Here is a 26828-nt window from a genome sequence, read left to right as displayed (position 1 = left end):
GCTTTAATTTTGAAAGAACTTGGACAAGTGGCAGCTTTGAGAGTCTCGGGTAGATTGTTCCAGTTGTGTGGTGCATGGTAAGAGAAAGAGGAGCAGCCAGATACTTTGTTGAACCTTGGGACCATGAACAGTCTTTTGGAGTCAGATCTCAGATGATAAGGGCTACATGAGGTAGGGGTGAGGAGCTTGTCAGTCCCCCTAATTCCTATCTCGATCTATGGAATAAAATATTACCATCTGGTTCACATTATTTCTTACATTGTCTCTCAATTTTTCACTGCTTATCTTTAATTTTATTAGAAAACCAAAAAAGAGAAGCATTAAAGACATTTGAAGCATCTCCAGAACAGAGCCCAGGAATTTAAACTTGTGTAGAAGCCAAGCTTTTACACGATTTAAGCACTGATTTCTGAAGTAGACCATACTGTAGTTTGCTTAGACACCATATGGGCTTCTTGTGGGATTGGGCAAGTCATTGTATCTCCCCATGCTACATGAAGTAAACTGTAAGGCCTTTGTGATGAGTATTCATTCTGTGAATATTGCTCTTCTGTGAAAAATCTCAACACAAGATGGTAAGGCAGCGAAATAATTATTCCCGCATTCAAATACCATTGAGAGATTGCAGTCCCGTCCTGAATAACATTGTTTGGGTAGCCACGCAGCAGCATGAATTACAAAGCGGGTAGATATGATCAATTGCACTGTACACACCTAGGATTTAAATATGAAAATAAGCATTTGCCTATGTTAGCACAAACTATTTATGTAACAGAAAGAACCTTTCCTTAGCTGCACTGAAAGTTAACAAACTTATCCAGCTCAGTGAGTGTCACAGGAGACCAGGCGATTTACACCGTTTTACCAGGATCATTCATTGAGCAAAACAAGGTAATGAAATAAATTGAAGTTTATTCGTAGACATTTGCTTAAACACAATGATACACAAAATACAGACAAAAAGACACACCCTTACTTTGGGGCTGGGATCGAAAACTAGACTTTCCTAGGTGCAGGTAACTCAGTAGATGAGTTTTACCCTGACCTAGAGTTAGCCTGGAATTCCCTGGAACTCAAATCGACATGAAGTTCCATACGCCACCGGTACGTTCTCTTCTGAGAACTTGGTCTCGCCTGACCGCGAGTTACTCCAAATCCTCCTGAACTCAAATTGGCATAAAATCCCAGCCGCGCCCACTAGGTTTGAGAACTTGGGCGCAAAAGTCGGGACTTAGACTCTGGCAGGCAGGCTTTTTAGGCTTGAAATCGAAGCCGGCTACTCTGGTATTCGCGCAGAAGCAACTTTGAAAAGCCCGCCCGCACTCTTACTACTGGAGAACTGACATCCGATTGGCTCACAGGTTCTTTATAGTATTCTGAGTTTCAGTAACAAAACTCAGCAGCCAATATCGTGTGGGAAAATTCCCAGCAACCAATCAGAACCAAGCTGGCTAGAAAAGCTGGGTCAGTGGGAAATCTGAAATAGTCAACGTACATGAACAAGTTATCCACCTCCGTCCCTGGCTATCTCAATGCCACCCGCTGGGACAGACTGCACTAGCTCTGGCAGAGCAAGTGGCAGCCCGGACGACTGCCACTGATCTCTGGACCTGGTACTCCGCCTTTCCCAGCTGTCCAAATGCTATTCACACCTCTGCATCCTCTGACTGCTTTGAACTCCAATGTCTAGCAGACTTACCGGCGTCTATGGGTTAGCTTGGGTAGCCTGTTTGGACATAGTTCCCGAATGTAAAAATACATTACATTACATTATTAAAGTATAGTTTAATACACTAAGGTATATGTTTAATATACTTCTGAGTCTCTTGGTACAGGGGACAGAATATGAGATGTTGTATTTTTATTCCTAGCTGCCTTATTCCCCATACACTATTTTTTAGACTCATCCTGGACTCTGAGTCCCCCCATAACCATATATACGGTTGGGGCACCCACAAACCCTACACTGGTTCTGGGTCACCTCAGCACTAGCTGGGGTATCCCCCTTAACCTAGGGATTCCATCCGCTAAAGGAATACCTATTCATCCCTGTGCCTCATTCTCCTTTCTGGGATATGCTGAAGCAGGGCACTAGTTGTGAGTCGTGCTTGCATTTTCAAGGGGAGATATTGCCAGGACAATGTGCCTACAGATATCCGAGAATCCGGCATGATTCCCGGGTACATTTATGGGGGAACCGACAACTCCGGACCCCAAACTCCTAGGCACATTCTGTTAATGGATTCTCCGCAAACACCCCCTCCCCCACCCCCCCTTGAAACTCATACCCTAGAAATCCCTGCTTGCTGGCGTGCCCGGTAAGGAAAAAACACATAAAATACTTTTATTGCATACAGTACATGGAAACAGTACAATGTTACTGGGCCCAAGAGCTAACTCTCTTAGACCCTTATACACGGATCAGGGGTAACCAAAACCGGCTTTACCTTTATGTGAGGGCCTGGTTACCCCCTATCGTCACAGTGAGCACATGTGGTTTTATAACGCTCTGACCTCGCTGAACCGATCATCAGCAACTCTTGCTGGTTTCAGTCCAACTAATCTTGTAATGAACATCCTGACGTATTTTAATTAGTATCTGTGTAAATCATTTCGGGCCCTTAAGGTTGCTCTGTGACCTACAGTATGTGCGTGTTGCATTTTTTCCAAGAACTGATAATCTTGTTTTTCTACACACAGGTAAATTATCTTCTGATAATGCCCTCAAGTGGGGCACAGCAGAAGTCCCATGTATGATGCAGTCCCATTTAGTAACACAAATTGGAACTGCAATAAAATGTAATCACCTGCAACAATGTATAGAACATCTTTTATTGCCGTTGTAAAACACCAGTAAATATCTACAATATAACTAAGAAAATGTCAATCATGTCTCCCCCCTTGAATCCCTAGAGTGGGATTACTTAAAAGTGTAGTATTCAGTTGCTATAATGAAAATCACATTATTTAGTATACTTAATTTGAAAGTGTCAAATGGTAATTCATTTTAAAAGCAACTGCTAATGTTCAAATGGACGCGGTTGTTGTTTTTCTACATGCTCGCAACCTTCTAGTACTAATTATGATTAAATAATGGAGCAGTCAGTATTATTCTGACAAAAAAATAAATAAAATACTAGAACATACAAAAAATTTCGGAAATGCACTACCACCATCAAGTAAAAGAATGTACAGTATAATGCGAAGTCCATGCTGGTCAATAAAGGCAGTGCACCCCAAGAGAGAAAAGCAATGTCACTAACAAGAAAGGAGGACCCCCAGAGAGGGTTTCTAGAATTTCCCAAAAATGGGGGCACGCACGAATATGCAAAATGAATCAAACTATTTATTATTACAAAATATATCAAGTAGTGGACAAATTAAAACTCTAAACAAAAATTTAAAAAATTGTAATCAAAGATAAATTGCCCAATGTGTAACAGCAGCATACTAAACAAAATGCATAAATTAGTTTCTGAGAACCATACTTCCGAAGGGGTACAGTATGTGCGATATCCTTTAGGGAGGCATGGATAGCTGTACCTGGGTACTGTGTGTATACAGTAAATGTACCAAAGAGAAACAGCATGTAAAGACCACATCATCACTCAGCCTAATGAGAAAGCAGTATAGGAAATAATACAAATATAATGCGATCTCTCCAATCCACTCCTGTCTGTTCTGGTGTATAGTAAAGTAATGAATTAGACAAGATATAATTGGCCAAAAAAGCACTATGCAGTGCAGAGTCTGAGAGATAGCAGCACAGAGGGATATTCTCAAAAGATATATGGGCCACAACAATGGCGTCAGTCACCGTATATTAACTGACTTAACAGTAGTAAACCTCCGGTACTCCCAGGTTGAGGCAGTATTGTTGTACGATGGTACGTCGGATAAATACTTGTAGGGAGATCCAGAATGTATGAGGTTTGGCAAAATCCTTTCTGGTTTTCACATTCCGGTTCGGAATTTTGTTCTTGCTCGCCCTCTGTGGCTGGCTCGTCCATTTTTGCTCCTGTCAACTTCCTTTAAAAGGACTGCCCTGTTAGCAGGAAGTTGCCACGCAACGTTCCAGTTTCTTGTTGTGTTCATGCAACGCGTTTATGCTTATTGTCTCTCATGTTACATGACCCGGCTCACTTACCTCGACTACCCTTGTCTTCAGCCTGCCCCGACCATTACAAGTACCTCGACTAACCTTTGATTTCAGCCTGCCTCGACCTCTGCATCCACACCGACTATGCAACTCTGCTGCCAGCCCTGACCTTCGGCTTACGACTCACTACTCTATCAGGACTCTGTCTCTCAGCTCAGATCGGTTCTTTCACCTTCCTACCTCAGCACTGCGGGTCCTGTTTCCTGCTTGAGATGAGCATCATTACAGAATGGTACACTGAAAACTGCCAGTGCGTTGTGCACCTATGGTTGTTGCGTTGTTCACTGCGCTGGGTCTGCTTGGCGATCTGTGATGTCACCCAACCCTGTCAAGGTAGTCATCTCCAAAAAATGGAAGGCAAAAAACAAAGATAAATGACCTAAATATATGCATATAAGACACATTCCAAATACACAGGGAGAGGATATGTCTATCTCTCTCTTCATCTCAGATAAATACAGCAAAGCTGAGGTCCTCATTTAAATCTCTGGGAGTCAGTGTTTAAATTAAAGATCCACTACGATTCCTTTCTTAAAAGTTGTTCCAAGGTTCCTTCCTCGGCTGCCCATAAAGACTTTTGCTAAACGCCAAACCTCTTGGTAGCATTGTTAATATTACATGCATGTTCCAAACCCCGTCTCCATAGATCCCTGAAAGTCATGCCCACATAGAACAATGAACAAGAACAGTTTAAGACCGAGATTACTCCTGAGGTGCGACAGTTAAATAGTCCCTAATATGAAATTCTTTAGTGTGACTGCTATCAGAGAAACTTTTACAGGGACCAAATGGATATATTCCTACGGTCTTACACTTCTGTGCTGTGATTCTGCTGGAATGGATATGTACCAACTGATCCCCGAGGCTAGATGACCTTCAGGTAGTCATCTGAATTCTTGATCCGACAGCCAATTATACAGTATATCACTGCCACTTAACAGTACCCCCAATGTTTATGGAGAATCTGACGGATTTCATTCCGTTGTGTATTAAAGGTTGAAATAAAAGTCACTTTAATTTTTGTGACAAAAACTCGATCATAAGCTTTTTTAAAGCATCTTTTGCTATTCCCTCGTTCTGTGAACATCTACTCATGTTCTGTTGCTCTCTAACAGATGATCGAATTTGTAGAACATTTTCCTTTGAGACAATATAGTTGTCCCACTGTAATTCCTCTCTTCAGCGGTACCTGGTGATCGCTCTAATAGTGGGAAAGACTGCTTGTCGCAGTACTTATTCTAAAAACTGTTTTGATTTTCCCCTATGTTGAAACTTGAATGAGTAAATACAGAAAGGGGATAAAATCTGTGGAAATGTGAAAAGTTAATTTGATGTTCACAGAATTATCATTTAGCAGTTGTATCAACTGTTTGCATGTGTTGATGTCTCCCTCCCACAGGAAGAATACATCATCAATATATCTCAGCCAAAGCAGTATGAATTTAGTAACCTCAGGTAGATCTTCAGAAAAAAACAGAATCCCGCTCTCACCATCCCCCCAAAAAAGTTGGCATACAATGGGGTGCATGTCACAGTACCTCTTGTCTGCAGGTAGAATTTGTCGTTGAATAGGAAATTATCGTGGGATACAGATGAAGTCTCTGGTTGGGGTCCTGCCTCCAGGAACGCTCCGTGGGCAGTCTGTTGGCTGCCCACGGGGGAATTTGCACCTTCCCGCGGCACACTGTCACCCGCGATGGCTTTAAGAAAGCCAAGCGAATCGTGCACATGGGAGTTCCTGTATGGTAGCTGCGAGGAGGGCATGTCGGAACCTAAGACTTCATCTGTAGGATAAATTAAAGGGATTGTATAACTAAGTCACATTTATTGTTCGAGTCTAAGTCATGCATGCATTTGTAAAAAAATAAATTAATATATAGTGGCTGCAATACCATCTTTGTGTGCTATATTTAAGTACAAAGACGCTACACCACATGTAACCAGTAAGACCCCTGTTTGGATAATTTCCTGTCATTTCAAGAGTACATCCGAGGTATCTCGGATGAATGAGGGAAGACTTTCAACGTGTGGTTTAAGATTGGAATATACAAAATTGCAAATTTCTTCACAAACTTCCAATACCTGAGATGATAGGACGTCTGGGCGGAATCTGGAGGTCCTTGTGGACTTCGGGTAGAAGATATAAAGTAGGTATCTTAGCAAATGCTACCTGCATATATGGTTGTTCTTTTTTTTTTTTATTATTATAATGCTAGAATTTAAGGTCTTCGGAATTAGGCCATCCACCTTCTTTTTAACCACTATAGTATTGTCAGTACATAGTCTTCTATAATTCAGGGGGTGTGAAAGCTGCCTGTTGGCTTCCATAAGATAAATATCTTTGGGCCACCATACTATGTTACCCCCTTTATCTGACGGTTGAAAACCACGTCATCCAGTTCTTTTAAGTTTTGAGAAAGCCAGATGTTCGTTACGGGAGAGATTATTACACAAAGATCTGCTATGGGACAGTTGTATAATGTCCTGTCTTGCTAATTTAAAGACGGTCTCAATACTTTAGCTGGGCTGATCTATAGAATAAAAGTAGATTTCTGTCTAAATGCCTTGGTTACATAGTACATAATAGATGAGGTTGAAAAAAGACGTATGTCCATCAAGTTCAACCTATGCTAAATTTAGACAACAGATACTTTATCCTTTATCTATACTTATTTATTGATCCAGAGGAAGGCAAACAAAAATCCCCAGAGTCATATAATCCAATGATGTCTCATAAGGGGGAAAATAAATTCCTTCCTGACTCCAAGAATTGGCAATCGGATTAATCCCTGGATCAACATATTTCCCATATATACTTATTTCGTATATCCATGTATACCTTTCCTATCTAAAGAGATGTCCAACCTTTTTTTGAACAAATCTATCGTATCTGCCATCACAGTCTCCATGGTTAATGAATTCCACATTTTAACTGCCCTTACTGTAAAGAACCCTTTCCTTTGTTGCTGGTGAAATCTCCTTTCCTCCAGCCTTAAGGGATGGCCCCGAGTCCTTTGTACTGCCCGTGGGATGAATAGTTCTTTTGAAAGCTCCTTGTATTGTCCCTGAATATATTTGTATATAGTTATCATATCCCCTCTTAGACGCCACTTAGACGCCTCTTTTCTAATGTAAAAAAATCTAATTTAGCTAGCCTCTCCTCATAAGTTAGATTGTCCATCCCCTTTATTAATTTGGTGGCTCTTCTCTGCACTCTCTCTAGTTCCATAATGTCTTTTCTTAGGATTGGTGCCCAAAATTGTACTCCATATTCAAGGTGAGGTCTTACTAATGCTTTGTAAAGGGGCATAATAATGTTTACTTCCCTTCCATCCATTGCCCGTTTGATGCAAGATAAGATCTTGTTTGCCTTTGCAGCTACTGCATGACTTTGGGCACTATTGCTAAGCCTGTTGTCTACAAGCACTCCTAAATCCTTCTCCATCAAGGATTCCCCCAATTTATCCCCATTTAATTTGTAATTCGCCTTTTTATTCTTGCATCCCAAATGCATAACCTTACATTTATCTGTATTAAACCTCATCTGCCATTTACCTGCCCACGTTTCCAGTCTCTCCAAGTCCTTCTGAAGAGAAATGGCATCCTGCTCTGATTCTATTACCTTACACAATTTAGTATCATCAGCAAAGATGGAGACTTTGCTCTCGATGCCAACCTCAAGGTCATTAATAAACAAGATAAAAAGCAGGGGTCCCAGTACCAATCCCCGAGGTACTCCACTCACGACTTTAGCCCAACCTGAAAAAGTTCCATTTATGACAACCCTTTGTTGTCTGTCCTTTAACCAGTTTTCAATCCAGGTGCATATATTATTACTGAGTCCAATTTGCTTTATTTTGTACACCAACCTCTTGTGTGAAACCGTATCAAAAGCCTTTGCAAAATCTAAGTAGACCACATCAACTGCATTACCCTGGTCTAAATTCCTACTTACCTCCTCAAAGAAACAAATAAGGTTAGTTTGGCATAATTTATCCTTCATAAATCCATGCTGACTATTACTAATAATTTTATTTTCCATTAGGTATTCCTGAATATTATCCCGTATTAACCCTTCAAGAAGTTTCCCCACTATTGAAGTCAGGCTTACAGGTCTGTAATTTCCCGGTTGTGATCTAGCTCCCTTTTTAAATATAGGCACCACATCTGCTTTACGCCAATCTTGTGGTACTGAGCCTGTGGAAATGGAGTCCTTGAATATTAAATATAATGGTTTGGCTATTACTGAGCTTAACTCCTTAAGAACTCTTGGATGTATGCCATCGGGGCCAGGTGCCTTATTTACTTTCATTTTTTCAAGTTGCTTATGAACTTCTTCCTCAGTTAACCAATTGTTCATTAATATGGAGGCTGTGGCTTCCTCCTGCGGCACTACTATTGAACGTGATTCTTCCCTGGTAAACACAGAGGCAAAGAATTTGTTTAATACCTCTGCTTTTTCCTTATCTCCAATAATCTGCCTACCCATCTCACACTGAAAGGGTCCAATATTTTCTTTTCTCATTTTTTGTTATTAAGGTACTTAATTAACTTTTTAGGGTTGACCTTACTTTCTATTGCAATCCTTTTTCATTATCCATTTTTGCTAATTTGATTGCCATTTTGCAATTTTTGTTACATTCCTTATTATTCTGATACGATGTCTCCGTCCCTTCTGACTTAAAGAATCTAAATGCCTTCCTCTTCTTGTCCATTTCCTCCCCTACCTGTTTATTTAGCCACCGTGGTTTTTACTTATTTCTTTTATACTTATTACCCAAGGGTATACACTGATGAGTGTGCTTTTCTAAAAATGTTTTAAGGACTGCCCATTTATCTTCTACATTTTTCCCTGCAAAAACATCATCCCAGTGTATTACTTGTAGATTAGACCTCAGTTTATTAAAATCTGCCTTTCTAAAGTTTAAGGTCTTTGTTGAACCCAAGTAATCTGTTTTTTGATAATTTATTTCAAATGAGACCATGTTATGATCACTGTTACCTAAATGTTCCAGGACTTGAATATTTGTTATTACTTCTACATTGTTTGATATGACCAAATCCAGTACTGCCCCTCTCCTGGTTGGTTCCCCAATAATTTGAGTCATATAATTGTCTTTAAGCACCCCCAAAAACCTGTTTCCTTTTGTTGTAATACTAATCTCATTGCCCCAGTGTATGTCTGAATAATTAAAATCCCCCATTATGCAAACATGACCCAGTTTTGATGCCTTCTCCATTTGCAAAAGTATTTTAGCTTCCTCAATCTCGCAGATATTTGGTGGTTTATAGCATATTCCCACAAACATTTTCTTTATACTTTTACCTCCACTGCTAATTTCTATCCACAAAGTCTCTACATTTTCATAATTTCCTTCATAAACATCTTCCCTTATAATAGGTTTTAGATCCGGTTTAACATATAAACATACTCCACCTCCCCTTCTATTTGTTCGATCCTTCCGAAAAATGGAATAACCCTCTAAATTAACTGTCCAGTCCTGAGTTTCATCCCACCATGTTTCAGTAATGCCTATGATGTCATACTGCTCCCTTGCAGCTATTAATTCAAGCTCCCCCATTTTATCTGTCAGTCTTCTTGAATTAGCAAGCATGCATTTAAGTTTTTTTTCAGCCTGTACTATTATCTTATCTGCTCCTTCCTTTCTGCGCCCACTTGGTTTAGTCTTTAGAACAGGCCTGCACAACTCCAGTCCTCGAGGGCCGCAAACAGGCCAGATTTTCAGGATATCCCTACTTCAGCACAGCTGGCTCAATTAATGGCTCAGTCATACTGAGCCACTAATTAAGCCAGCTGTGCTGAAGTAGGGATATCCTGAAAACCTGGCCTGTTTGCGGCCCTCGAGGACTGGATTTGTGCAGGCCTGCTTTAGAAGTTTTCTAGTATTATCTGTATTTACTATGGGTGTCTCACTGTTTGTCAAACTCGCACTTGCCCCCATTCTACCTCCATACCGCCTTGTATCCTCCTCTATTCCATTTAGTTCATTATCTGTTTCATTCCCCTCCCCCCTCCATCCTAGTTTAAAATCTCCTCCAACCTTTTTAGCATTCTACCCCCTAGCACAGAAGAACCCTCTTCATTGAGGTGCAATCCGTCCCTAGAATATAGATGGCACCTCTCAGAAAAGGAGTCCCAGTGCTCTAAAAACCCAAACCCATCCTTCCTGCACCACTTTCTTAGCCATGCATTAACTTCCCTGATCTCTGACTGTCTCCCTGCGGTAGCGCATGGCACTGGTAGTATTTCAGAAAATACTACCTTGGAGGTCCTTGCCTTAAGCTTTTGGCCTAGATCCCTTAGGAAGAGGTACTACATCATCTGCCCCCTCATTTTCTTCTAATAATGACACCATATCTTGCATGGTGTCCAATTCCACCCTTGTCAGAGCACCCTCTTTTGAGAAAAAATTCCTAAGCAGTTTTCTACAGCAAAGGAATATATCTTTCACACGTGACAATTTGTCAAATAATGGTGTGGGAACAAAGGACAGGCCTTTGAAGAGGACAGACCTTTGTACCTGGGTGAGAGAGTGTTGTGATAAGTTGATAATGTTTAGTCCTGAAACCCTGACACTGATTCCTCCATGATCGATACAGTCCCCTCTGTGGTTTCTGCATTAGTTTTTTTCTCCCTCTGTGGTCGATATACCCATTTTTCATGGCCTCTGAGATTTATTCTTCCCTCGTCTGGTGCGTCTTCTGTATTTGCTGTGTGGTTTCCCATTCCTCCTTCCTCGTATGCGAGTGTCGCTGTCCATAAAAGACTGTTCATGGTCCCAAGGCTCAACAAAGTATCCGGCCGCTCCTCCTTCTCTTACCGTGCACCCCAAAACTGGAACAACCTACCAGACACTCTTACATCCACCACCAGCTTAAGTTCTTTCAAATCTAAGGCTGTCACACATTTTAATCTAGTCTGTAACTGTTTTATACGCCCATAATATATATTATCTTTAACTGTGCATGCAATGTCTTGTATATAATGTATACCCTGTTCATTTATGTAACTGTATTTGTAAACATGTATTATTTGTCTAAAACTCTGTGCCCAGGACATACTTGAAAACGAGAGGTAACTCTCAATGTATTACTTCCTGTAAAATATTTTATAAATAAATAATATTCATGTCCAAAGAATATGGGTCTGATGTTGATTGGTAGAAGGATCTGGTTTGAGATCTTTTTGTCATCTGCTGTCTTCCAATGATAAACACGGTTGTCAGCATAGTCCATTGAATCCCTACGGAACTTGTTCTTTACATTTTCCATGATGTTACATTAAAACTTATCCAAGTCCTTATTAAAGGATGTTTCAAAAGCAGTAAGTTCATTTCTAAAGTCTAGAACTTTTAAATCAAGTTTAAAGAGGCAATCCAAGCCATTTTTTGTTTTTGTTTTGTTTCTGGACCCCTGCTTCCGAAGATACTTACCCCCGAAGTAGGTACCGGCAGCTGCTCCGGCTCAGCAAGCAGAGCTTTAAAGTTTAAAGTTCCCGTGTCACATGGGCCAATAGGAAGCTGAACTGATGAAGTTACAGCTTCCTATTGGTGCGCAGGGCGGGAAATCTTTGAAGAGCACACATATTGTGAACCCTGGTACCCGAGGAGATTGGCTACCGGCACCTAGTTCACAATAATGCTTCAGCAATGTACGTAACAAGTAATTGTATTAAACATGTAATACAGATGTAGCAGACTTAATTGCTACTGCTGCTAAGACAACATATTGCGTTATAACACAGAATATCACTTATAGGAATCAATGGAAGCTATAATGCGTACTATCACAGAATGTCCTGCCATACTGCGCCAGCAGGAGCAGTAACCATTGCTACATCTGTACATCCATCATGCCATTGTTATTTTATTTTGCATTTGCAATGCCCAATGGGCAAAGCTACTTGCTAAGACTTGGTAAATCTTGTGTCTCATTCGTTGCTTAATAACTCTTTGCCCTAATGTGAGATAGAAAGCAGTAACAAAAACATGTTGATGGGCCCTGGTCATTACTGATCATTACCGACTTAGGCCCAAAAGTGACATGTTGAATATACGGGATTAACGCCTCTTTTTGCCAACTTTTTTTTTCTTAAGTATTATACACAATTGTCTTTAATTTTGGTGTCCTTGGTAACAAATTAAATTTTTACATTCATTACCTAACCTTATTTTTGTAATAAAGGCAAATTGCCCATCACCATGCTTTCTTTGTTATTTTATGTAACGTAGTAATAATGCTACTAATAACCAAACAGCTAAAACTCGAGGACAGCAAGTACATTATGAACGGGAATGTCATACAGTAAGACCCGCTGAAAAATAAAATGCATTATTTTTAACAAGGGGAACTCGTGTAAAGTTTTCACTTCATGGATGATTGGATCTTGCTAACGAAACCCATTACAAATCACATTAGGTGTTCTCGCCCTTTATTTCTTTTACTTCCAGAGAGGCCAACAATGCAGTGTAGTGCAAGTTCCTTATTGCAGTGTAGGGGTTCATTGATTACGTTTTTGAGGATTTGCCAGTTGTGTACTGTAGCTGCTCACTGAAGTATGTTCATTTCCCCTGCACCGCATATGAACTTCTGCATTAACAGCCTCATGGATGGTACTGGACTCTGAAAGTGAATCAGGAGTATAACGCAGATTTGCATATGTTAACACAGCACCAATCATCCGATTTTAACCCCCAAAGTGGTGTGGTAGCCAGCAAGAGTTTATTTATTTTTTATGATGCATAATTTTTTTTAAATTATTTTGTCTGAATACTCTGCTGCAGTACTATTATGTTGTTCCTACTCTACCTTTCCTTGGGGAGCTATGAGGATACCTACCTCTTGCATTAATCTGCTGCTGTTGGAGGCATCCGGCCTCGGACATGGTGACAACAAGAGCGCTGAGCAGCGCTGACGCTCATGCTCTCCTGCTCAAGCAGGAGCTTTTTCGTGTCCCTGCATGAGCGTCAGCGAGTGACCTTGTGTGCCGGGTGGGAGGCGGGGTTAGCGCGCCACATCACGGTGTCGACGTCACGGACTGCCATTGGCCTTTGGCGGTCACGTGACCGGACCTGCGCTTCCGTCAGCGGGAAAAAATAAATTGGGCTGTCGGCTGAAATTCCACACGCCTCCGCACGCCTGCGGAAGCGCCGTCTAAAGCCGTGCTGATAGGGATGATGTTTCCCCTCAGCGCGGCTCAGCACGGTCTTTTTGACCATGGCCTTGGCCTAAAAGACATTTCTAAGGGATGAAGAACTACAAATGCTAAAAGCAGTTGAACTTACAGTATGTGGTCACTTTTAGAGGCTGATAGTTCTCAGATATACTCCTGTACTCCAATTGATTGAGCCTCCTCTTGGAGTCTAGATATGCAGCATGTGGCCTTCTACTTTCAGCAACATAACTTAGTTGGGCTCAAAATGAAATACACAAGACATAGAAATGCTGTCGGATGTACGTGTGATTTTGTTGATCCACCTACCAAACTGACATAATTTACTATGCGAGTCATATATATATATATATTGTAATGTTTAAATCTACATGCAGTCGACAAATCTACATTCTGCAGGATGGTATGTCATGGTATGTAGAAGCTATACATAGTTTATGCCTGTAGATAAGAATGGTTCATTTTAATGCTTCCTTCCTTGCTCGTTTCCTTCCCCTCTGAAGCCAAAAGGGAAGTCCCTTTCTTTGAGAGGTTCTTTATATTTGGTAGTGAACCCTTTGTCTGTGGGATGCCATAGTAATAGGAATATCATTTCATTTTTAAGATCTAAAGGGCTTTATCTTAACATTGCACTTTCTCTAGAATTTACAACTTTCCTTATGGTAGCTGAAACGTTGTTCCTCTGTACTTGGCTGTCACAAAAAATTAAGATTGACATTATGAACGTGTGAGTAGAGATGTACTTTGTACCATGACCTAGAGGAGACCTGCATTTTGAAGAATTTGTCTGAAAGACTGGAACCAGAAAAGGAAATCCCTGTTTTGGGGGATTATTCATGAAATTGCGATGGTTTCATTGTCTGTTCTCCTTGGATCATTTAGCAGAAATTCATCCAGCACATCTCAGGAAATAATAACAAAGCAGTAAAGTAGTTTTTTACTGGTTTATTAATTCACCTTTTTTTGACCAGAGGATCAACACACTTCACAATGACATGGTCCTGCCGACACTGGTTATATTTTATGCATTTATTCACACAACCGATTACTTGGGTTTGACACTCGAAATAGGTCTCTTGTTGATGTCATCATCATGATGCATGTTGGTACTTCCCTGGTTTATCCTTGTTTTGGGCCAATAATCATGACCCATCATTTAGATGTCTGTTGCATTTTCTTTTACTGTGACTCTATATCATAGGCCGCATACAATGAAACGCATGGGCTAACCGGAAGTACGTATGTAACTGCATGACGTTGGATGTTTTTAATATTAATACAGGGGCTTTTTTTATTATTATACCCCATCATTTTTGCTATATATCGGAGCCCTTACACCTTCCTTTGCTATGCCTTTAAGAAGAACCAAATGGGTTAGTTTTTTATTTTATTTATTACTATGATTATTATGTTATAGAATCACAACATTGATCATCACTAGAAAAATTCAGTCTTCATATTAAAAAAGCAGTTCAGTTACTTTTTAATTAATTTTTTTAAAGCACCTAAACCGGAGGGATTCTCATAGCTGATCCCTGTTTTTCTAACCGCGTGACACCCCCACGTTTTTGAGATATGGCCACAGGGATACGAATACAAAATTGTGACGTCAACACCTGATAATATTGCAGCTTTCTATTGACTGCCGGTGCATGACTTAACCTTGCAGCCATATTGTATCTGCCGGGCAAGTCTTGAAGAAAACCACCAGTATCTCAGGAACATTAGGGGTCCTCGGAGATTGGGGCCCCACTGATCATCTCGGGTAACATAAAAAAAATTCTATCCTCCAAAAAAAAGATCAGTGTGTATTGATTAAATGTATTTTAGCCTCCTTGTAAGTGCAGGCAGCTGACACACATACACTGTCCCTTGGCTGCAATAGCAAACTACAATTCCCAACTTGCTGTGCTGCAGCAGGGAGCCCCTTCTGGTACAGGAGGATGTGACGTGTGATGGACAAGGCCTCAGCCAATGAGCTTGGACTCTGGAGACGTGGGACTAAGGAAGTAGATCTCTGAGTCCTTGGCAGGACACGCAAGGGGAGAGCTGCTACAGCAGATCTGCATGAGCCTGAAAGACTTCAGGATTGATCGCGTGTGGGCCAGTCTGTGTCCAGCTAAAGAGAGTGGGCATTAGCTGGAGGCAGAACAGCAGATTGTTCAGGGAGGCCCAGCAGATCGCCGGAGTGAAAGCAGCACAGATGAGCGAGCACTGTCAGAGGTGACCCTCAATGGTTTCAGCTATGTGGTACTGAAGCGTTTTGCGAAGTACAGGGCTACTACACTTAATTGCATTAACGAGCTCCAATGGTGTTCTGCCACCATCACATAAGCCTTGATATTCAGGATTGGGTGGCCGCAGCTTGAGACACTAGTGAGCCTTTGCTACGGGTCACAAGGTATACCTAAGATTTATCCATATTTGCTATATAAAAACGATTATATTACATACATCATTGTAGTTTGTCTCCCGTTGTCTGACCCAACGCCACATGTGACGTATCACCCAGAAATAGAGGACTCATGTCCCCACCCCTGCAACAGGTATCAGTCTGGAGTCAGGATAAAGATAGGATACATACTTGTAATCACGCTCTCTTTAACCCTCCCTGTGGCAGAATGCCCATGTACCAGGGTGGCACGTACGGTTTGTCGCTGAGACTTTAATTTATGGCCCGGATCAGCCATGCAGCCATTAGGAACGGAAATGGATGCTCAGCTCTATAGTTTTTATTGTATCTGAGGCTCAATGAGAGCTGCAGAAAAAAACTCCTGTTAACTCCTTCATTCTCGGAGTGATAAGTGCAACCCATTTTTTTGTTGTTGCAATGCTCCCCCCTTCCCCCAGCATTGAGAGCGATATAGTAACCAAGTAGATCACAATAAACCTGTTCATCTACATTACATTATGGATTTCCAGCCCTCAATAACTTATTTGCATGAGATAAACCTCCGGAAAAGTTCAGGCTACATGACAGCATGCTGCAAGTATCTAAATTTCCAGGCTTCTAGTAGGAGTTTAGTAAATGCCTCACATTACAGTACGGCAATGATGATTGTAGCTGATCACCAAGTAATCCTTTTTATTTTTTCTCATGAGCTTTAAATATGCCCTAGATTTAAATGTATGTTAACTTTTATAGTAAATGAATTACTTTCTTTACCGTTTTGCACAGACTGTCTTAAAGCATAGTGTATTAGATTGGGAATTACTGTGGGTACATACAATGTGTACGGCACCCTTCAGACACTCCAGGCGTAGAGCAAATATTTCAAAAGATAGAATTATGCACTTTTTGCACAAAAAAGAAGGGATTCTGCAGTACAGTACAACAGTAATCTGCCTTTATTTCAGTTCCCGCAATAGGCTGAATGTGACTTTGACGAAGGGTATGTTTGGAAGTTGGCGTTAAAGTGGTTTCATTAAATATAATTTATTATTATTGTGAGTAACTAAAATGAACCAAAACACACCAGTTGCAATGATTAGGGTTCTTTTTTAACCTCTCCTTTTATGAGTACACGTTTTTCCTGAGGAAATGAGGTGTGAGACCTGCCGCTTTTAATCAATCCGAGTGATTCATTAACTGCAGGTAGTAACTTAGCCTCACCCCGGTTGATCTAATGTAAAGAACTCCGTTTTTTTATCCAGTGCAAAGAAGGCTATGATCATTTCCATTGTTATAAGACTAGAAGTTGTTAAAACTTCTGTACTTTATTCTACTTTATTCTATATCTGTATTGTTCATGAATATGGACCCTGGTGACGTCACCTGCATGTTAAACAGCTTGGAAAGCCTTGTGTGTGTGTGCGTGTCTGCAGGTCAGCTGTGCACCAAGGCATTTTCAGAGCGTTCAAAAGAGAGGGAGAAAAACAATAAATTGTATTCTTAGAAAAACAATAAATTGTATTCATAGAAAACCAGTGTAAGATTCTTGGCATTGCTGAGTTTCTCTCCCATGATTTGTTCTTTTGGGCGTGGGTCACACGGAAGAGAGAAAGCTGTATTGTATGTGAAACGGTGTGAAAAATGTGCTAGTACCTGTAATGAAGAAGGGTTGAAAATGGCAATTACTCATCAGTTCGGGCAGCTTTATGACTCAGTGCTATTTGAAAGTGCCGCCCCTTTCTTTCAATTAACAATTAAATCAACGCTTTCACAATAAAGCACAGAAATAGCTTGTGCCAGTCATAACTTCTGTATGCGATAAACAAGGTATATATACGTACATTTATAGTTCCTCATAAATGTTAAAGCAGAAGTTAATAAAGGAAAGTCCCCCTGGTATTCTTCCAACCAGTTTTCAAACTGAGAAGTTGATGTACTGTAGTATTATGATGCTGGGCTAATACTCAGAACCACTATACAGCTCTAACCATATAAAGCTTCGAACATGCAAGGGAAAATATGTGTCAGCTGTTAACTGTAGTCTACCCCCCACAGGTTTCCCTATGTATAATACTTAGCCCAACAGAAGAGCCACTACTGTGGAAAGCGTCTCCGCTTCTCTATCACTGATAGAAGCAAATCAGGGGAGGTATACTACACTGATTGTGTTTGCAAAAATAAATAATATTTTTTTTTCAAATTTATATTGAATGTTCCATGTGTGCAGTACCCTGTACCTATGCAAATGTGGCTGGACCGTACTAATCCTGAGGATTTAAGGAATTCAAATGGATTCACAATAGCTTCAGAACTTCTATACTATATCTTGCACTGAAAGAAGATTATACCTTATTAACATTACATTTTAGAATTACTTTAACCATTTCACAGTGGCATTTTGCATGGTTAAGTAGCAGTCAATTTCCAGCACTAAAGAGGCAATCCAAGCGGTACGTGTCCCGTGATTGAGCAGCAAACATCCTCCGTCCCCGAGTTCACTAAATGGCCGCTTTTCAGTTTTCAATCAATCCTGCAGTCAGTATAACTCAGCAGCTACAATGTATCCTTCATTGCCTATTGGTGCCGTTTACAGCTCAAACTGCTGGGAACATTTGCAACAAATGATCACAAACAGGAAAGTGTTGCAAAGATCTTGCACTGCTTGGGAACTGGGCTAAAACCTACTACAGCAGGGCCCCGCTTCTCGGCGCCCCGCTTTTCGGCGATCCGCCGATAAGGCGGCACCGAGAAGGGGGTCGCCATCTTGGCTCTTAAATTGCGCAAGTGCAGAACGGGTGGTTGCGCCTGGCGCGCATGCAGACTGTAGTTTGTGCACGCAGACCATAGGTCGCGCATGCGCAGAACGGCAAAAATGCCGATTTGCGCATGCAAAAACAACTGAAAATCGCCGGATTCGCTTTCTGGCGATTTTTACTATACGGCGGGCCCCTGGAACAGAACCCGCCGTATACCCGGGGCCCTCCTGTATAGGTAGTCCTCGTTATCCAACGTTTCACTTGACAACGAATGGCATATCCAACGCTTTACAATGCAAACCTAAGGGCAGTTTTTCGATGCCGGAATGTGTTATCCAACGCCTGAATGCGTTATCCAACGCTCACCGCCACTGATTAACATGGGACTCGCTATGCAACGGTTTCACTATCCAACGCTACTTCCAGAACGGATTCCCTTGGATAACCCAGGACTGCCTGTATAGAAATCAAAGGATGCTTATATTAAGAGTTGAATAATAATAAAAATATGCAGCAAGTATTATCTAATACTACAGAACTGATTTTAATTTTTAAAAAAACATGTAGGATATTGCTGGGATTGCTCCTTTAAAGCAACAATAGAGAAAAAGAGAGTGAAGCACTGCAAAAAAAAGCCGGTGGGAGGCTGGGCAAAGTGCCGTCTAAAAGATCTTTATTAAAGTTGATCAAATTACAGCATCCCCGCAGTCAACTCTGACGCGTTTCTTCCCTTCTAGGTACTTTGCCAAAGAGAGACCATGCTAGAGAGGGGGCAGGGTTCAAAAAGGGGTGTGCCAGAACCTGTTTCAGAAGAGGAAGGGGATGTGAATTTGTAAATGGTTGCTATAGAAACAAAAAAGGTTTGTTACATTATAATACATTAAAAATTTCAGGGTTTTTTTTCATAGTACATAACTGATTTATAAAATAAAAACACATATAGAATATTGCTTGGTCTGCAGCTTTAAGGTGCTACTAGCACCATAGAGGTTGAAAAAATTAGATGTCATAAATTGGGCAAATAAATTCCATCCTCACTCCAATAATGGCAATGAGAAATCTCCCTGGATCACAATATTAATATGTTTAACTTATTTAGTAGATCCCTGTATACCTTTCATTTCTAAATAAATCTATTGTATCTGCCATCACAGTCTCCATCAGCCATAAATTCCACATTTCAACTGCCCTTACTGTAAAGAACACTTTCCTTTTCTGCTGGGGAAATCTCTTCTCCAATTTCAATTGATGATCCTGTGTTATTTGAACTGTGCTTGGGATGAAAAGTGCCTTGTTTTGACCCTGAATATATTTGTAAAGCGTTATCACATCCCCTCTTGGATGCCTTTTTTTCCTAATATAAACAACCCCAATTTGGATAGTCTTTCCTCCTACGTCAAACCTTCAATTGCACTTTTTCCAGTTGAATGCTTTTTTTTTTTAACAGAGCAATGTCCAAAACTGTATTTAATGTTCATGGTGTGGTGTTACTAAGGATTTACACAGTGCCAAAATGATGCTGTCTTTCATCTCATCCATAGTTCATTTTATACATGATAATATCCTATTACCTTTGCAGCTACATTCTTACATTAAGCACTATTGCTAAACCTGCTGTCTACAAGCATTCCTAAATCCTTCTCCACCATTGGCCTAATTTTGCCCTATTTATTCCTCCTAAATGTATAACCTTACATTGACCTATATTAAACGTCATCTACCATTTACCTGATCAAGTTTCCAGATTATCCAAGTTCGTCTGTAGAGAAATGACAGTACTGTACATCCGGTTTTGGTTTTACTACCTGTGACAGGGCTAAGTTGCCACTTATGTAGCATGTGTTAAATGAAAAGGGAGTTTACTCAAATGCTCTGCAAGTCTGGCAGGGAAGGAATTAGGGTGAGATGCTCTGCGAGTCTGACAGGAAAAGAGTTGAGGGAGTTTACTAAAAAGCAAGTGTATGGTTAAAGCAAGTGGTGTAGTGTTTGGGAGGCTAGCAGCCTGTTTGTGATTCATTGTCTTCAATCCTGTGATTTTAAACGACCTAAATTCCCAAATGTATTATGCTTTTTATATTTTTACCTATTAATGTATATTTATCCATGGATGTGTTTTTGTATTTTTTAATGTTTTGGGGAGTTGTTAATCCTGATTCAGGAAAGTTAGACTTCCCCTCGGAAATCTGGATACTTGGGTTCATCGAAGTACCTTATGATTGGGGTTACTGGGTTTAAAATGTCAGTGTGCAGCTGGGGAAAGTGAGGTGCAGTCAGACTGAGCTGGCGCTGCTGAAAACCCTCTGACAATTCATTTGGGGGTGAAGTAATACTCTCTGTATAAGCAAGTTTATACGATTCAGGATATGTCAGAATCAATTGATCAATAAAGATCTTGGTCTACTGTACGTGTACTGTTAATGCTTATGTTGCAGGAAGATAAAGTGACAAGATCTCAAGGAAGTGACACTGAGATTCCACAGCAGTCAGTGACAGAACCTCTAAATCACTCCTTCGCACTATTAGTATTGCTGTGCTTTTATTAAAAGACTGAAGATTTTTCATCTGAAACCAGGGACTTATAGATGTCTGGTCATGTGCTCTGCTAACACCTGTTTCCTCATCATGAACCATTTAGTGCTAGAGGACCTGCAGCACTTACATAATTGTATTGCAGGTATCTCTGTCACAGAAGGGATTAACTCTACAGCAGGCGCCTCTGCCTATAGAGAGTAAAGTCAAACCATACAAGCTTTAATTTGGAACAGTACCTGGTACTGTACATGACTGTAACATAGCTCATCAACATATTTGAGCCACTCAACATCAGATTCCTATCTGTTCTGTACTCCCCTTTTGCACTGCAGGCACAAAGCAATTTGATATGTTTAGCCCCAGCAAGGAGGCATTCCCTGGATGCTCTGTTTCTACTCTTGCGTTGGGTGCAAGTGTGGGGAACAACACAGCAGAAGATCTATATCAGATCTCAATATTGGTTATTTTAATTATGGATGACATTTGCCAGAACTCTGACCCATTCTGCTGTTAGATGACATCCTATATGCATACCTCTCTGTTTTTCATCCTTTTGGAGCAACAATGGTTAGGGTATGACAGTGTTTATCAACACTCTCCTAAAAGGACCCCAGCCAAGTTTTGGGACTACCAAACCTCCCACAAATTTACATGGAAGTACATAAATGTATGCTTCGTATCTCATTGGTTATCCCAAGTATTTGTCTAGCCAGGGTTCCCTCAGGAAAGGGATTGGGAAACACTGGTTTATGTTTGTAATGGTTACATACTGTCATAAGAATGGGGCTCTCTGCAACCTATTAATCAGTTGCTGACATCAAATCCTGGGACTCATAACTTGAGATTTGCTTCCTTCTTGCCATAAGGGCGCGTAGATATTAAAAGGGTTGGTACAATTTAACTTTTTTTTTATTTACATGTTATGGTGTGAAAAAAAAATATCTGGAAAACATTTTTTTCTCAACTGGATAGCTACGTGCATTAAATATATCTCATTATTAGAGAGCTACTATGTGATTACAGTGCCAAATCTAACCTCTTCTTTTGAGGTACAGTACATTACTATCCAAATGAATGGAAGCATGTACACCTGGGGTGAGCGTGATGACACAATCACGGCAGGGCGACGTGGATAAAATAACACTGTGAGAGGATAGTGGAGTATGGGTTAGTGTTTGGGAGATGTGGTAAGAAATGTTAGGCTGACACTCAGAAAAAGTGTAAAGGGTATATTATAGGGTGTACAGTATGGTGAGTTGGTAAACCTAATTTACTGATTCAGTCCATATTTTAAGTCCAATGAGAGACCAGCTTGAGTCAGTGTTGTCGCACATGTACTGGTTTTAGGGCCAGGTGTGGTAAAACTGTGGTTGTTCATCCTGCTTTAAAGAGCTTGCTTAATTTCCCAAGTGTAATGCATTTGTGTGAATTTCTTCCATCATATCAGATAGCTTAAAAACCACACAAAAATAGCACATGAGAACTCAAACATACAGTATTCATCGTTTGGGCTCACAGAGATAATGACGTGAATCAACACCCTGATTTAGTGACTCACTATGCTCTTCCTTTAGTACACCCTTCACAACGTGTCAGCAACATGTCACTATTCAACTCCTTCCCCACTTTTTGGTGACCCTCTGATGCTGTGCCTCCTTCCTTGTGACCTGTTGTTACTGTACCTCCTACCTTGTGTGTCCTCTTTTTAACCTCTTGTCCTCTTTTTAACCTCCTACCTCTTGTGTCCTCTTTTTTACTGTGTGCCCTTTCCTATTGTGCTGTTTAGAGAGTAAGAAAGTTACTGACAATTTCATGAAACATTAAGGGCAGCAAAAGAGTATTACTTAGCACATTTACCTTACCGCATCTCTCTATCTTGTTCAGACTGTTTATTATGAACACTAAAACGTTTATTTCTGATTGTATCCCATCTCGCCGCAATCAAACTAGCACATACTTGTGATTTATCCCTTATCCTTCCAATCCATCACAACATGTTTACATTATTAATCGTAATGTTTTTTCTTTGTTTTACAGTTGGTCTTTCACAAGATGGACCAGATGAGACGGCCTTTGAAGAATATGATGAAGATGTAGCAGTTACCCAGAGCCAGATAAACTTTATTTGCCCTATTACACAGGTACAGTGATGTACATTACAAAGACACACACGTAGAACGTGATGGCGGATAAGAATCACTTGGCCAACCTTGTCTGCCCATTTTCCCATGTGCTGTAGAACCTCAGGCCCTATTTGATCCTTGGCTTCCTTTCATGTTTAGGATTTAGCCTTTATGTTTATCCCAAACATTTTTAAATGTCCTTACTGTATTAGCCCTTACCACCGCTATTCCAAGAATCCACAATTACCCGCAGCCTGTCAGCCTCCAGCTTCGGTGTTACCATCCCTGCCTTTGGTGGAAATTAACCTTAATCAAATACCGGTATAATTTCGCAACTAGCTTCATCTCCTTGGCCTTCAAGCTGTAAAATTAGACTGTATGCTCTAGGTGGCATTTACATAAACTTGGATTTAAAATTTACTTATGTGTTGACATAGTTATCTTATGCTTTCAACTGTTTAAACATATATTTTACATGTGTTTAACCAGTTTTATATATGGTACGTCAGAAATATTTTATTGAAACAATATCTACAGTTAGTAATAAGTTGAACCGGAGCACAGAAAGCATTGAAAGAAAAAACTAAAATATCCAGGGCAACTCAAAAATATTGATTTTATTTGTAAGCTCACAAAGAATATCAGATGAAACGCACCTACGCGTTTCGTGCAGAGCACTTTATCAAGTATATAAATTAACAGGTAGGAATAAGAAGCCCAAGGGCAATTAAAGAGGTTTCCAGGATCTTTCTTTGGACACATAAGAAAGAAAACCGTAAAAGCGCAAACCAAACAACACAATAGTAGCTAACAATAATAAAGGAATAATCCCCTCAGAACAGGGCATTACTGGCCAATAATGCACTTGCTGGAAAAGTTGCCTGAGGCGAAGCAGAGGGACTTTAACCCAGCCAGGGCATTATTGACCAGTAATGCCCTGTTCTGAGGGGATTATTACTATTATAGGCTAAATGGAGGCTTAATTTTTATTTATTTTCATTTGGGTTTCTTTTACTCTCTGGTGACTACAGTATTCATTACCCAATAAGCACCATCACCCTCTCAGCATCATTAATAAGCTGAAGCGGGGGTTCTCTCTAGTTTATCTGGAATAGCCTCCCAGCAGACGTGGTAAGGGTTAATATGCTTAACATAGACATCAAGCTATATCCTAACTCTGAAAGAAAGCCAAGGATCAAATAGGTTCTGAGGTTTTGCACCAGCTTGGAAAATAGCCAGACCGTGCGCAGAGTGGTTCTTATCTGCCGTCAAATTCCATGAATGTAACCTCTGAGCAATGTGCTTACCAGACTGGGTGAATTGTTGAGATGAATAGGGCCTGTTTGGGAGGTAGTATGAGAAACCCTGTCATAGACATTACATTTCAGGCGATGATGGGCAAACCAGGCAGAGATAACCGATAGAATATTTTTGCTATCACAGATTGCCTAAGTTTCGAGTTACTTATTTATTATGTATCTTGTTATTGTTTCTTGAGCACTGAAAAAGACTTGGTGCGAATGTGCAGATGTTTATAGTGGTGGAACTATATACCATGTGAACATGCATGGAAACATTGCATGCACTTTCACTTCTCTCTCAGCATGCCTTGCCTTGGCCATGCTATTTGGCAATGTTAAGGCAGATACTTATTATATGTAGGCAGGAATGTATTTCGCTTCGCCTATCAGTTATATATCATCGTGCTATAAGGGCCCTTAAGCATGACATTTGCAATATTTGCTTTCACTCAGATGGAAATGATCAACCCAGTGAAAAATAAAGTCTGTGGTCACACCTACGAGAAAGATGCAATTGAAAGGATGATTCAAAACAGGCATCAGAAGAAGAAGAAAGCAAGGTAAATTTCCCTCCGCCCCCTCCACCCCCACCCCCATTTTTTATGGTTAATAATTGACACATTTTAAAACAAAAATGTAAACCTTTGCTCACAAAGAAATATTCATTTTAATTATTCTTTCCCTTTACGGTAGCTTTTTGATAGGAGGGTGCTGTAGATATCTTCTCTCTGTTGCAGCAAGGCACCAATAATGTTCTATTAAGGCAACTCTTTAGTCCTTTGTAACTATACATTCTTGGCCCTTTAAGAAGCAAATACTGAATATGAGTGCAAGAGTTTTCTAGGGAGATTACGTTTAAAAGAAAACTTGCTATGTTATGGAAAGGAGATGTATTGTTGACCACATTGAACTACAGTATGGTTGTACCCACAATGCTTTGTGCCCACCCTATTATACACTGGTAGGCTACCTTTTTAAAATTCAAATAATTTGTAAATGTTTTATGAGAAAACTTTTAGGGATTACAAATGTTACTTCTTCAAAAATGTCCGAAAGGACACTTGTAAGCGGAAGTCCCTGTTATGACTAATGCTCATGCTGACCATGAAAAGTGACAGTATCTAACCCTACAGATAATTATTATTTCTATGAGATTGATGCAGGATTAGTATCTACCAACACCAGATCCATAAAATATTCTCTACCCTGGCATCACAGGACTGTCACACAGGGCTTTCTTTCCTGCATTAATTGTGGTGGCATGAGAGTACTCTACATGAAGCGCACTAATGTCGGGAGAAAATAATTATCCCCATCACTGCTAGAATGGTCTGTAATACATTGTGATGCACTGGCAGCATAGAGGTTAAAGCATTAAGATATGCATGACCCTGTTGCATAAAAAGATTGAAGGGGTCGGAAGGGCATATAATGACTCTGAGCCTGCAAATGAATATTAAAGTTATTTATTTGTCTGTTGTGCGTGCATGCAAAAAAAATACAAAACACCATAGGCACCATGATATATATTACATCTATTTACATAACAGATGCCCTAAAGTTGGCTGTGATCACTCCGACATGAAGATAACGGATCTTGTGCCAGACACTGCGCTAAAAAGAGCCATTGAAATCCAGAACAAACAGAAAGGCCGTCGTTGAGTTTAGAAGTCAGCTGGCTGCATTCCATCCGACCAATACATGTTATTAAGCGTTCTGTGACATAAGCTGCACTTTGCAAGCAGGTTGTGTAATGTTTGTTGTTGAAAGCTTAGCATTTGCAAGCAAAGTTGAAGGTCTCACAAATAACTAAAAACTCTGTGGAAGGGAATTGTAACGTATCTGCTTAAACTGCATTTCACACCTCTCAAACGAAATAGATCATTTCTGTCTCCTACTGTAAACAAAATGCTTGTTATGATTGCTAAAGCCTTATTTTTTCAGGGCACTATAACTGTTGTATGCATTTTATTTTTCTGCCAATAAAATTATTACGTTAAAATGATCAAGTTTCTTCTGTCAGACACCATCTCATGATACATTTTTAGCTGCTACGGTGGCTAGAATTTTTCTATCCAATTTAGGTTTAGAATCACTCAGCAGCGACATCGTTGAATTAAAGTGTGCATCTAATGAGTATATAAGAGCCTGCAGTTGCTGAATTTATGAGAGCCTGTACTGAGTGAATGAATGGATAAAAGTTTATAGCAAGTGAATGAGAACCTGCACCTGGAAAAAGAAGGAAGGAAAGAATGAGCTAAATATTGAAAGAGCCTGCACTTGTAGATATTGCAGGATAAGGAAAAATAGAATAAGTTTAGCACGACCCGAGAAGTTTTATAGGCGAAAATTTGAAGAGGAGATCATTGGCA

At 40.3% G+C, this 26828-nt stretch overlaps 1 protein-coding gene across 4 annotated transcripts in view; it reads left to right on the top strand.

The window, feature by feature from the left end:
- Positions 1-26461, top strand: part of NSMCE2 (NSE2 SUMO ligase component of SMC5/6 complex) — a 300621-nt gene extending 274160 nt beyond the window's left edge. For all 4 annotated transcript variants that reach the window (XM_075582132.1, XM_075582125.1, XM_075582139.1 and 1 more), the window contains exons 5-7: positions 23070-23173; positions 24910-25016; positions 26007-26461. In XM_075582132.1, coding sequence (XP_075438247.1) covers positions 23070-23173; positions 24910-25016; positions 26007-26118 — 323 coding nt within the window. In that variant the 3' untranslated portion in view covers positions 26119-26461. The remainder of the gene's footprint in view (positions 1-23069; positions 23174-24909; positions 25017-26006) is intronic.
- The last annotated feature ends 367 nt before the right edge of the window (positions 26462-26828 follow it).

Source organism: Ascaphus truei, chromosome 2 (genome assembly GCF_040206685.1).
Source record: "Ascaphus truei isolate aAscTru1 chromosome 2, aAscTru1.hap1, whole genome shotgun sequence".
Lineage (NCBI taxonomy): Eukaryota > Metazoa > Chordata > Amphibia > Anura > Ascaphidae > Ascaphus > Ascaphus truei.
The sequence above is the reverse complement of the archived record's forward strand: the minus strand, read 5'-3'. Positions and strand labels throughout refer to the sequence as shown.